The 14716-nt window shown below is 40.9% G+C and overlaps 1 protein-coding gene across 1 annotated transcript in view; it reads right to left on the bottom strand.

Moving 5' to 3' along the window:
- Positions 1-1052: 1052 nt before the first annotated feature.
- stab2 (stabilin 2) overlaps positions 1053-14716 on the bottom strand; it is a gene marked incomplete at both ends in the record, with an annotated part of 59131 nt that continues 45467 nt past the window's right edge. Inside the window, 6 exons of the mRNA XM_080538233.1 lie at positions 1053-1555; positions 1904-1970; positions 12647-12751; positions 13027-13158; positions 13761-13874; positions 14284-14433. Coding sequence (XP_080394359.1) covers positions 1053-1555; positions 1904-1970; positions 12647-12751; positions 13027-13158; positions 13761-13874; positions 14284-14433 — 1071 coding nt within the window. The remainder of the gene's footprint in view (positions 1556-1903; positions 1971-12646; positions 12752-13026; positions 13159-13760; positions 13875-14283; positions 14434-14716) is intronic.

The raw sequence follows: 14716 nt of genomic DNA, 5'->3' as shown, positions 1-14716 counted from the left end.
ACAGTGGACATCACATAAAAACAATCAGGTAAAAACAAGTTAGCACAAGGCACATAAGGGCATAAGAGCAATAAAACAACAAGAGATAAAACAAAACAGTGACCTATAGAAGTGGGTCAGGTGAAAATATCATAAAATAAAGTGCAAACGAAACAGGTGTGTTTTTAACAAGTTCTTAAAACAATTAATAGATTGAGCGTTCTTTATCGACACTGGGAGGGCGTTCCACAGTGTGGGAGCCACTACTACAAAAGCTCGGTCACCCTTGGTTCTGAGGTTGGTCGAGGGTATGACCAGAAGGCCCTTGTCCGAGGACCTGAGAGATCTCACATTGGGCTTTGCCTGTAATAATTCTGAGATATAGAGAGGGGCCAGCCCGTGTAATGCCTTATAAGTTATTAAAAGGATTTTAAAATCAATTCTGGATTTAACGGGTAGCCAGTGAAGAGCGGCCAAAACCGGTAACACACAAGACTAAACCATACCCATGGATACAACATACCTGAATGTGCAAACAAAATGGTGGTTATTTAATGGTAGGCTCCAGCACAAAACAGCTCTCGCCCCTGCATGTCAGCAAAACAATACATTCAGAACACGCTACATTGCCGCCAGATGGCTGTTAGCTAGCTGTTAGCTAGTTAGCTCACAACTTTATCCATCCATAAAATACAAATAAACAAAACATAACTCAAAAGTAATGGCATAAAAACCAATGGTAAACATTAATCTCAAATAATACATTCGGTTTACATTAGTGGCAACTCTTTATCAAAGGAAATATAAAACGGGACCGGAGCACAAACTTTAACATACCATGTCAACCGCATACAAAGACGAAAGGGGTGATTTCCGGTGGCCTTCGTCATCACATTAAATGCGGCCAGTCCAACCACCACTAGGGGCACTACACACCGTATGCAGCCATGGGTAAATCAATTCAAAACATCCGGGTCACAAAAATCAATTCAAAACATCCGGGTCACAAAAATCAATTCAAAACATCCGCACAAAACACAAGCAAACGATTTTGATGAACTTCAACCTATAACTTAAATATAATTTATAACCCTGTTACACTCAGTATTACACTCCAGGAAGCGGCAGATGTCGGCCTTGTCGTTGGCGCTCATGGAGACCACGTTCTCAAACAGCCAGAAGAACGGCCGGCTGTCGTCTTCCCGCGGCCTCATCATGGTCAGCATCCTGTAGTACTCAAAGAACAGCCGGCCTGTGCCCTCATAGAGGCCCTTACGAGCAGGGTTGACCATGGCCAGGTCGTTGCAGGGGCTTCCACCAATCAGGAGGTCGAAGGGACCCCATTCAGCTAGGTGTTTCCTGGTGATGGTGCGTACGTCGTTGACATGTTGGATGTGACCCTCGTGCTTGATCATGCCCACGGCGATGGAGTCGTCGCAGATCTCTGAGGCGATGTACTGTTCGATCTTGAAGCCCAGGTCTTTCAGCACCAGGTATCTTGTAGCGATCCCGTCAAACAGAGGGGGACTGTTCCGGTAATGGCGGCGTGCTGAGAAGACTGGTTTTCTCACCTCCACTAAAATCGTCAAACAAATTCTGTTACAAACCTAGCTAAAGTCAACGAAAATCAGCCATACCACTCGTAAAAGATGTCGTCTACACAAGGGAAACCGAGTACCCGAAAGAACCCACAAGTACAATCTAAAATTATGGACTTCAGCTCTCCTAAAAACAAGGACGATGCTAAAGCTAACTCGAGCAGCGCGGGGATCACAGAAACTGCCGAGGAAGAAGGGGGAAAATATGACAGGATTCTGGAAGCTATCAGAGAATTGAGGTCCGAGTCTGCAAACCGACATGAAGAAATGTTGGTCGCAATTGATGGACTGAGGAAAGATATGGGAGAATGTACGGAACGAATTACACATGCAGAGGTCCGTATTTCCAACACGGAGGATGAGGTGAATGTCCTCCAGGCTAAGGTCCACTCTCTGGAGGGAAAGAAACAAGAGTTAGAAGACAAGGTGACAGACCTAGAATCAAGAGCCAGGCGGTCTAATCTGAGACTCGTTGGCCTGCGGGAGGGAGAGGAGGGAGACGACGCCTGCACCTTTCTCGAGAGTTAGATACCGGAGACACTGGGGCTCGCAGCACTAAGATCCAAACTCACACTGGAGAGAGCTCATCGCATTGGTCAGAGACGAGAGCCCAACGCGCCTCCGAGAACGATGATCATGAAATTCCTGAACGACAGAGATAAGGTGACTGTATTAAGAGCAGCCAGAGCCCAAAAACAAATCCTACACAAGGACAAACCAGTACGTTTCTACCCCGACCTAGCGACAGGAGAACACAAGAAGCAGAAGGAATTCGACTCGGCCAGACAGAAATTACGTAGCATGGGGATAAAACATGGCATGTTGATCCCGGCTAGATTGCTGGTGACACACAAGGACAAAACACAAACTTTTGGCACACCGACAGAAGTGGAAAGTTTCATCAAACGAATCCAAGAAGAGAACGGTAGTGGATGAGTATATGAGACACTACTGCTGGCTTTGATAACGAGCAACGTCATGTTAGACCTCTAACACTGGTTTATATTGTTCTTTTTTCTTATATGTTTATTTGCAAACCAGTTAAACTGTGTGTGTCTAGGTGATTTAACATACTATTATGTTTTCGGAGAAAATATTGGGGTCATTCAGTTGAGAGTAGCTCAGAAATTAGCACGTTAAGACTCAATGTCCCAAAATGCACTACTCGAACACAGTTCACCGTCAACAATGATTCAATGCTACGCTAGACCCATGATACGGGTTTACAATGTTATTTCACAGTTATTCGTTTTTTCAAGTTACATGAAACAAGTTGAATTGTGTCTATTTAAGCGATTAATATGCCAATGTGTTTCCCTTGAGGATATTAGAGTAGATCGGTAGGTCAGAAAGTAACAAAAAAAGTACACTAAAACTCATAATCCCACAATGCACTATTCGAGCAGCACTGTTTCCTGAACAACGGAGATAGAATGGAGAGAAAACAGCCCCGAACCTCAGATCAGATTGGCAACATATCGTTATTGAAGTGGTGAATCTAAATGATAAAATACATAATACATAATGTCAATTATATAATACATTATATGCCAATGTATTCTTCTACTTTTTATTTTGGTTACTAAATTCAACCAGGGGGCCAGGAAACTTTCACAATAGGGCATGTTAAGCACTGTGTATGTGGGTGTGTATGTGTGTGTGTGTGTGTGTGTGTGTGTGTGTGTGTGTGTGTGTGTGTGTGTGTGTGTGTGTGTGTGTGTGTGTGTGTATGTATGTATGTGTATGTACTATAACAGCAACACCCCATAACATGCCGCTCCAACTCAGTTTGGGCTCAGTTATTTTCAGGGTGTCAACTGCTGATCCACATTCTTTAGTTATTATAATATACAATTCACAATGGGCTTCTATACTTAACATTTAGTGGTGGTTGACCAATATACCAACTTTGTTAATTAGGTTTTTATTTCACATTTAGTGGAGGGAGAAGGTTACTCTTTATAAGGAGATTAATCAGTTCAGCCTCACTACTCCTCACTCGGTGTGGAGTAGTTTTCAGCGTTATGGGAGTGAACAGGTGGGTGGGGGGAATGCTCAGTTCTGGAGCATTGGGGGGGTCTCGGTTAGTTTGTTGAGAGACCCAGTTTGTTTGTTTGTTTTTCTTCGTTTTTCTCTTTTGACCTCTTTTTTTTTCTTCTTTACATTATTGCACAATGATACAAGGAATTTACAAATGTATTGCTATCTATGACTGGTAAATTAGACATCAAGTTCACATCCTGGAACTGCAGAGGGCTACAAAAAATAAAAAAGGTAAAGCAGGTGATGGGGAGATTAAAAAGTATTAATTCCCAAATAATTTTTCTTCAAGAAACACATCTTTCAAAAGACAAAGACATTGGGATTAGGAGGAGGTGGCAGGGTAAGGTATTCTCAGCGCCCTTTAACACTCAAGCAAGAGGGGTCATGACTCTTGTACATAAATCTATTCCTCTTAATGTCACAAAGATAATTGCTGATACGGCAGGTAGATACCTAATAATTCAAGGCATGCTTCTGACAGAACTTCTCAACCTGGTCAACATTTATGCGCCAAATAATGATGACCCTGAATTTTTCAGTAATTTGTTTTTCACTCTATCAACCCTCAAAGGTCAATATATAATAGCAGGAGATTTCAACTGTACACTAGATCCCTCTAAAGATAGGTTAACACATATTGATAAGTCCCATAATAAAAGCAGAGGAATTATACATCAGTTTATCAAGACATTAAATCTTAGAGATATATGGAGAGACAGAAACCCTGAGGTATTATTCTATTCGTGTTTTTCCAGTACACATAAAACATACTCCCGAATTGATTATTTCTTAATTTCTGCAGGCCTGGTGTCTAGAATCAAGGAATGTAATTATGACAGTATTCTGATATCAGATCATGCCCCAAATAATTTGTGTTATGTAGACCCAGGCTTGAAAAAGGATCCACCAAAATGGAGATTGCAGCAAAGTTGGCTACGGGACCCAGATCTAATCTCTTTCCTTGAGGTACAAATTGATGTATTTTTCATAATCAACACAGATGAGACTTCTGCAAGCACCAGATGGGAAGCTTTTAAAGCTTACATTAGGGGCCAGATTATTAGTTTTACAAGTTCTAAATCTAAAAGAGCTAAACAAAAATTTACATTGTTAGAGTCAAAAATCAAAGTTTTGGAGAGAAATTATTATCAAAATCCCGATCCAAAAACTCACCAGGAATTGTTATTGTTGAGAACACAGTATAATGAAATGTCAACTGCAAAAGCTACAGATAATCTCTTAAAACTTAAACAAACTATATTTGACCAAGGGGAAAAATCAGGAAAAATCTTGGCATGGCGCTTAAAACAACTTCAAACCGAAAGAGCTATTACCAACCTCAAGACTCATAATGATGACTCTATTATAGATCCTATTAAAATTAATGAGGCATTTAGAGAATATTATGGAAAACTATATAGTTCCGAAAGAGCTCCAGAATTACCAGACCAAAAGCTATTCCTAAATAATATTGATATCCCTAGTATATCAGAGGAAGAAAGGATGGAACTGGGTGACGACTTATCCTTAGAAGACATCACTATGGCAATAAAGAGCATGAAATCTGGGAAGGTGGCAGGACCAGACGGCCTACCCATCGATTTGTATAAGAAATTTGAATCTAAATTAAGGAAACCTCTTCTTGAGATGTTTAATGAATCATTTCGGGAAGGGATCCTCCCTCCCTCCTTGAGAGGGGCTTTGATTACTCTCCTTCCTAAACCTGGAAAATCAAATGATAAATGCGAAAACATGAGGCCAATCAGCCTCCTCAACTCAGATTTAAAAGTACTCTGCAAAATTCTAGCAAAAAGATTAGAGATTATTCTACCAGATATCATAAAGGGAGACCAAAATGGGTTCATTGTGGGTCGTCAGGGATTTCATAACGTAAGAAGGGTTTTAAATATCTTACATTCCCAAAGAGAGTTACCAGATACAGCTTTTCTGTCATTGGATGCTGAGAAAGCATTTGACAGGGTGGAATGGGCATACCTGTTTGAGCTTCTCGAACGATTTGGGCTGGGAGAAAACTTTTGTAAATGGGTGAAATTATTATATAAAGAACCATATGCAGAAATAATTACTAACAACAATATATCTATGCCAATTAAAATCAACAGGGGATGCAGACAGGGGTGTCCATTGAGCCCTCTCATATTTACGATGGCAATTGAGCCCTTAGCAATTGCAATACGAAATCACACATCAATATCAGGCATACCTATAGGTCAACTTGAACATCGCATAGCTCTCTATGCGGATGACGTAATCCTGTTCCTTAAAAATCTGGGAGAATCGATCCCGGCTCTTATGGACCTCATTAAAAGATTCGGCAATATTTCTGGGTACAAAGTTAATAGCCATAAATCTGCCATATTACTGCTTAATTCGAATGAGAGAGAGAACCCACCCAATTATATTGGTCACTTTAAGTCAGTTGACAGCTTTACATATTTAGGAATACAAATTACTCACAGGTTAGAAGAAGTGGTACAGACTAATTATAGCCCTGTTGTAAATTCTATTTGCGAATCAATTGATAGATGGTCATCTCTTCCTATTTCCCAGATAGGCAGAATTAATATATTGAAAATGAACACTCTCCCAAAGCTATTATATCTCTTTCAAAACATCCCCTTGCCGCCTCCCCCAAACTTATTTCCTAGACTAAGGACATTATTCACGAACTTTATATGGAAAAATAGACGCCCCAGACTTCGCCTGTCTCTTCTGTATTTACCTTATGACAGAGGTGGCCTACAATGCCCGAACATGTTGTGGTATTACTGGGCAACTCAAATCAGAACTATGAGGTTTTACTACTCGACAGAAGGACTACTTTCACCAGCATGGAAAGACATTGAGTGTAACTCTATAGGGCTCCAACTGCCGACATATATATACTCTGATAATCCGAAAAACCTTAAAAGGAAAACATCGAACCCTATATTGAGAAACATGATTTCTGTATGGTACGAGGTACAAAAATACTTGTCGGAAACACCTGTTCTCTCTCGCTATAGTCCCATTTGGGGCAATAATTACTTTGTGCCAGGTAGGACGGACGGGGGCTTTAAATTATGGGCTGACAAAGGAATAACACAAATTAATGACATATTCGACTCAAAGGATGAGCATATGGAATCATTTGAAATTCTAGTAAACAAACATTCTATCCCTCGCAAGCATTTCTTTAAGTACTTACAGCTCAGGAACTTTATTTATTCTAATCAAAATCACTCCCTGGCCATACCCGCTCTATCCTCATTGGAGAAAGTTTTAATTAAAAATCCTTTCGGAAAGGGAATTATTTCGGATGTATATGATTTGTTGATTGCTAGATCACTAGAATCTTCAGAACCCAAATTGAAAGCATGGAGGAGTGACCTTCAAGAGGATATATCAGTGGAAAAATGGAACAAGGCATGCAAAAGAGCTCAAACCCAGACTGCTAACACTCGTTTAAAGCTTCTACAGTACAATTGGATAATGAGAGTATATATAACACCAGAAAAACTCAATAAATTTAACCCCAACATTCCAGACTTATGTAACAGGTGTAGAGAGGACAAGGGTACATTCTTTCATTGTATATGGGAATGTCCAAGAATTCAAGAATTCTGGGAAGAACTTGGAATAATAATACAGGACATTCTGTCAATTAAAATTACTGTTGAGCCTAAGCTGTTTATTCTTGGCATTTATCCAGAGGGACACAGGATGAAATGCAGTGAACAGATCTTTATGGATATGTGTATTTTACAGGCCAAAAGATCAATAGCACTAACGTGGAAAAGCACAGGTAAACCAAGTATTGTGCAATGGTTTAGGGAGATGTCTCGGTGTCTACCATTAGAGAAAATTTCATACACACTCAAAGACAGGCAGGAAAGATTCCAAAGTATTTGGGGCCCATTCATAAAATATCTGGAGGACAAGGACTTATCACACTGGATGGACGAACCTGGGCGTGAACAAATGTAAACTCTGCAATAAACCATTTGAACAGGTGTGTGAATTGACCAGGAGTAGAGTAGGAGTTGGATATAATTAATGTATCTGTTGCAATGTACCCTTTTCTTTATTATATATATAATTATATTTTAATTTTTATTTTTTTTACAGTTTCATGTTTTTATTATTACCTTTATTTTATTTTTTCTCTCCCTTTTATTTTGTATGTGTATATATGAGCTCAGTTATATGATTGCCTCTCCATCAATGTACGTACTATATATAGGCCTACATGTGTATGGCAATTCTGGTGAGTTATCTGCTTGTATGTACAGTATATACATATATCATTATTACTAATTATTTATTTTCAAGATTTGTTTTATCTTTTTCAAAAAACTCAATAAATATATTGTTGAAAAAAAAAAACAGAGGGGGACTGGGAGGGTTATGGGCCAGAGGTAAATTAAATTATACGCGTTCCGTAAGTCCAGTTTAGTGAAGATCCGGGCCCCCTGCAATGACTCGAACGCTGTATTCATCAAAGGAAGTGGGTATCTATTCTTAATGGTAATATTGTTCAACCCCCTATAGTCAATGCATGGCCTCTGCCCCCCGTCCTTCTTGGCCACAAAGAAAAAACCCGTGCACCCGTTCATTGTTTGGACTGACCACAAAAAGTTGACGGACAGTTGAAGGCTGATCATCATCATCATCATCATTGACCACTAAACAAACATCAAATAAGTGATAAACAAACGTAAACTGTTCCAGACAAACATTATGGGGTGAGTTTCTCGAAAGCCTCAGAGTACTAAGACTATCTTTAATATACTACTATACTAAGACTATCTTTACTATACTACTATACTAAGACTATCTTTAATATACTACTATACTAAGACTATCTTTAATATACTACTATACTAAGACTATCTTTACTATACTACTACAGTCCTTGACAAAAGTCTTGTCACTTATCCATTTTGTAGAAACAACAGTTTATAACCTGACTTTTAATTAATCCATTGGTTTTAGAAATGGCTCATATGAAAGCAAAAACCCTCCCAAATTATGTTTAATTGCTGACTGTAATGAACATTAGCCTACCTGCTGCCATCATTTTCTGCTGAGTGCTGACTGTCTACTGTCTACCGTGTTCATTTAACCCGCACTACATTCTGACTTTAATCTCAGAAATTCTGACTTTTTTCTCAGAAATTCTGACTTTAATCTCAGAAATTCTGATTTTTAATCTCAGAAATTCTGACTTTTTCTCAGAAATTCTGACTTTTTTCTCAGAAATTCTGACTTTAATCTTAGAAATTCTGACTTTTAATCTCAGAAATTCTGACTTTTAATCTCAGAAATTCTGACTTTTTTTCTCAGAAATTCTGACTTTAAACTCAGAATATAACCAGGGGTGCACATAACTTTTTGGGGCCAGTGCTCAGAGGAGCACCTAGGGATGCTGCTTGGTGCTCCCCGAGCTCGCGAGTCACGACCCGTCCCACAGGATGGATAAAAAAAGGGATACATGGATAACTTGTATTAGCAAAACGACATTTATTCATAAATAAAGATGAACGAACAAATTGTGTGCAAAACAAAAGAAACAAATGCAAAATCAAATGACTGCTCTTTAAGCATGAAAGTCTGTCAGACTCCTTTAAACACAATGAAATCAACTGACATCTCTTTAAGCACTAACTGAATGTCTGTTCTTTAAACACAATGAAATCAACTGACATCTCTTTAAGCACTGCTCTGTTCTGTAAACACTGAAATCAACTGTTCAACAAAAAGTTACAGCCTAAGCATTTATTTATGCTACAAGCTTAATCATCATCACTGCTCTCTTGACTGCTGTTAATACTGTCCTCAATTTCAACCATGGTAGAGGATGTTGTAGGCTATCACTTTAAATAGCTCATTATTTTGATTGTGCAACAAAGTCTTTTTTTTTTTCTAATAGAATTCCCAACCATATTCCCTGGGTCAGGGGTCTAGGTGCAATAATGAAGCTGTAAAACAAACGTCTGAACGTTTGAAAGGTTCAGAGAAAAGAAACGTGAAGTCCCTTGGTGTTGTTTTTCCTTTTAGCGACGAGTCGTTCGGGGCTGAATTTTCACGTGGCGGCGAGATAACCGAGATAACCGTGATAACCGTGCGATACGCGATACGCGGAATGAAAGTACAAGTTACGATACTTTCCGAATGTTTTCGTGAGGGGAGTCGCCGTGGTCGTCGTCGGTCGACTGTTGTGATGGATTACTCGTCGGGCCTTCGGCTGAGGGGACGGCAAATAGTTACTTAGTGGGGCTTGCAGTGATGCAGCAGTCAGCAGTCAGCAGTTGGATTTTGAGGAAGTAAATTCCTCTCCCAGTGCTTCCAGCTGTTGGTGCGCAAGAGCGCGTTCATGCGGCAGATCTGCCGCGCAGCATGCATTTTGGCAACGCATGCGCACTGGCGCACCAGTTATGTGCACCCCTGAATATAACCCCCCCCCCCCTTTCGGGAGAAAAAATAAAAACTCAAGTTGGTGGCCCTAATACTCTTCCGTAGATATGGGCTTCTAAGTTGTTGTTTTCTACATTTTAAAAGCTTTGGTTAAAGATGTAAATTGGATTTTGCGTGGGATTTGGGATGTCCCCTGTGTTGTTAATTCAACTTCAATCCCAAAAATAACTATTAAAAACATATACATTTCCAAATATGTTATTATTATTTCATTTTCCTGATCAATATCTATTGAAATCAAATATAGTTTTTATAAAAAATAAAAAAAATTGTACAGAAAATGTAGGTTTTGCTTACAATATTGCTTGTCCCTGCGATCACTGTCCACCCTGTTATACTGTGTTAATGTCCCTTTTAAAAGAAAAACATATTTCTCAATCACATCACTCTCATGAGGTGACATCACATCAGTGGAGGGGATTTCAAATGTGGTAGGCTGTGTGATTTTCTACCTCTTTTACCATCTGATTTTTATGTTTTTATCCAGTGAGTTTAATGTGGTTGACCATAACGTGTCCACCCTGTTATGCCTAAATATTGAGGAGATCAATCAAATTGAATAATTTCAAAAAAAAGTATTTAGTGCAAATTAGGTTCCTCATCAAGTATTCATGGTCATTCTAGGCATTATGCTAACACAGGCAGGCTAAAGGCTAACTTTAACTCAAAATGTCCACCCTGTTAGTGTCCACCCTGTTATGTGTCCACTCTGTTCTGGAGACACTCGCCCTATTCAACTACAGAGGGTATTCAAAATAAAATAAAATGTAGGTGCCTGAGCTCGACCACTATGTTTTTCAGCAAGCTAGATATGTCCTTTATAGAACATTAAAATATAGATAAATCAACAATTAATTTTTCACAAGTTATGAAGTCCAAATGGCACCGTATAAAAAAAATTACCCAGTTACTCCCTGAAAATATATTTTGTATTTATATACTATCACTCCTGACGTTCTGGCTCGGCTGTACAGTATGTTACGACTACAGCCACTATTCAGACTGGGGAGGTTTGAAACAAAAAGGTTCAGTACTTGTTGTCCAGAAATATTTTGCTGTTAGCTCTAAAAAAGAATGAAGAGTAAGCAGAATTTCTAAAACCAATGTCCTGACTTTTTTTGGAGGCTTATTATGACACACTTGGCAGAGTTGTCCATTGACTCTGTTGGTGACCACTCTATTTATCTAATGTTAACTATCAATGGATCTGCCATTGTTGGTTGGAAACTATTTGTTTATATACAGAGATTTGTGGACATAATGAACCTTAACGTAAGAGCTGGGGTTTGAATCTTCTTTGAGTGTGTGGCTTGGATGAATGGAACATTGTTACGCTAGCTAAAGCTCTGCTGCCTTTTGCAATAAAGATTTGAAATGTTGGATGATTTGATGTTTGATGTTTTACACAGCTCCCCCTGGTGGTCCCTGGTCATCAGAACATAAATCATATTTAGTAAAGACAAATCTCAACTGCTTCTCCTTTTACTTGGCAGTTTATTCACATAGACTAACAATCAACGTCATGGACACACACAGTACAAATGCAATTATTCCCACAGGTTTACAAGATACAAGATAGAGACACACACACACACATACAAAACATAAACCAAATATTGTGCCCATCATAGGTAGAGAGATTATGGGGCAGTTCCCCAGACACAAATTAAGTCCTGGACTACATCACACTTTTAATTTTCGAGTTTGGTATGAGTCTTAATCTGTGTCCAGAAAACCAGCCCAATATGACTAGACAAAGCACTGAAGTCCATAATGAGGTCGTTTGGGGGGGGACTGGACCCTGTTTGTCATGTGTGATCATCATGTGCCTTGATCCAATAATCTCTCAGGAGGAGAAAAGTCACTTGGTGCTGCCCCCTCCTGGTAAAAACATGCCACAGCGCTTCTGTCCTCAACAATTTGAAGTAGGCTCTGGTTATCAGAAGACGGAGGGGGGGGCGGGGATCTGGGATCCCTCTCAGCTGTCCTGGAGCAGGTCATAAGAGCCACTGGCCACCACCTGGTGCTTGTCCTCCTCCTGTTAAACAACACACACTCGCTCGTCACCCGGGGCGGCTTTACACACGACAGGGCCAACCACACGCCCTTTCCTTCCACGACTGTTTCAGCATCTATGGTCGATGCGTAACCAGGCCAGGCCTAGTACAGCTCGGCTCAGCTTAGTTTGGCTCTGTTGTCCATGGTGTGATTAGAGTACTAGAGACCTGTGTAGATGGTCTGTCACCTGAGTACCGTAACTGTAACATATCCATATTTTTTTCATTTATAATTACGCTCGGATCAACGGCAGATCAGCGTGGCATATGACTCGGAGGTGCGGCAGTAGCCTAGAGGGTAGAGAGTGCCGGCTAGCAATCGGAAAGGTCGCTGGTTCGATCCCCGCCTCAGGAGGGAGCTGCATATGTCCTTGAGCAAGGCACTTAACCCCCTAATTGCTCCAAGGGCGCCGACTAAGGCTGACCCTGTGCCCCTAGAGCAAAGAGAAATACCAAAATTCTAACAATCGTTTGAAAATCAAACATTCTTACCCGGAGGTCAGGAGAGGCGGGCTCACTAGGGCCGGGGGCGGAGTCATACATGGGGTTAGAGATGTTGGGGTCGACGTCTGCAGGGGCGGACTCCTCCCCTTCATCCTAACAACACAGTTCACCAAGCGTTATACCTTTATTGTATCGCAAATAATACTCAGATGATGTACAACACGTGGCGTATAAACACACATACATTTTATAATTTGTGTGTCTAGTCTTGAGACAGGCTATGGCCAGAACACGCAGGCACGCGCACACGCGTGCGCAAACACACACACACACACACACACACACACACACACACACAGAGTCAACACAATACATAGAGTGCACACACAGGCACAGGTACACACACACACACACACTCACTCACTCACCTTGAAGTAATGGAACTGGAAGGGCTTGGCTTTGTGGGTGTAGAAGTGGTATCCTACGAAGCCGACCACAGCAGTGATTATGATCAGCAGCAGGACTCCCACTCCCATCCCTGCCTGGTGCCCTGCATGGAGCTGACGGACCAATCACACACAGAGGTCAGGGGTCAGACACAGTAGGAGAAAATCATTTCATCATGTCGAACGTGACGTAGAATCAGTCCTCCCTATTCCAGTCAGACCTCCTAACCTCCTGTATCTTCTCTATGATGAGCTAAACAACACAGTCTGATTCGATGTTGAGCCACACTTCACAGGAGGGCAAATCAGATGAACCGAACTACACTGCAAAACGTCAATCTGAGTTAAGATGAAATATCGTAAACCAAGGCATTATATGCTTGTGTTTTGACTTTCACTAGTTTTGAGATATATTTGACTTGTTTTAAGAACATCTTGGCAAGTGAAAATGTCCTGTTCTGTTGACAGATCATTTTGCTAATTTTAAGTAATATTTCCCCCATTTTATAGATTTTTTTTTCTTGTTTTTGAGGACATCTCTTTATTAGGAATAACCCCTTGAGATATGATATCTCATTTTTGAGGGGGTCCTATGCGACAACAATAAAATAACAAGACAATTAGACAACACGTTTAACAAAAAACAAGATAAAAAATAAAATAAAAACGTTTTTGAGAGCCGACTCTGCAGTGTAAAGACGATGTCGTTCTCTCACCGCAGGCCTGGGGGGCGGGGCTCTGAGAGGTCCCAGCAGCACGTGGATGATGCCATTGGACGCCAGGATGTCGGAATCGATGACGAAGCGGTCGTTGATGTAACGCGAGGAACTCTGGATAGGGGGGGGGGGGGAGCAAAAGATGGGTTAAATTCCATACACCTCAGTGGGTAGAGCATGGACGCTAGCTATGCTGATGTTGTCGGTTTGCTTCTCGCTGGGACCATACATACAAACACAAACATAAGTCCTGTAAGTGGCTTTGGATAAAAAGCGTCTCCTAAACAGCGCGCGGTAACGTTTCAGACCATATGACCGCCATGTCTGTGTGTGGTGCATTGTTTTTTGCATGTGGTGCATTGTTTTTTGTATGTTCTTGTCTTGGCTGTGTTTGTCTACCAACAAGGACCACGTTGGAAACAAGTTTTTCAGTACGCATTTACGTGCTATCCTCTGGGATGTACTGTCTGTACTTTCTACCCAAATAAATAAATCAATCTATCAATCAATCAGTCAGTCTCACCAGGGCCTTGGGGTTGAGGAAGTCGGCGATGCCCAGGACCGTGAGGCTGTGGCCCAGCCGGGTGCGGATGCGGCTCCCGTTGGTCAGGTCCTTCAGCGCCAGGGCCCGGCCCTCAGAGAAGTGGTACTCTATGTCCCTCTGGGTGAGCGTCTGGACAACGCCAACGACAGAGATAGTGAGGTTGTGATGACAACAACAACAACACGATGGAGCAACACACAGAGAACAGGAGGAGTGTGATGTGTGTGTGTGTGGAGGAGTGTGTGTGTCTACTGGTCTGGCTGTGTGATGTTAGGTGTGTATGGAAATGAATTTGAAGGGTCCTTGCAGCGCACTGGATGGATTGTGTGTATCCAGTGTGCGTGTGTGTGTGTGTGTGTATGTATCAGGGTATATACAGGAATCTTGAGGTTAATTTCAATACCTTTCTAAG

The sequence above is a fragment of the Nansenia antarctica genome (genome assembly GCF_963989245.1).
Source record: "Nansenia antarctica genome assembly, chromosome: 8".
Classification (NCBI taxonomy): Eukaryota; Metazoa; Chordata; class Actinopteri; order Argentiniformes; family Microstomatidae; genus Nansenia; species Nansenia antarctica.
This window is presented reverse-complemented; position numbering and strand designations above follow the sequence as displayed.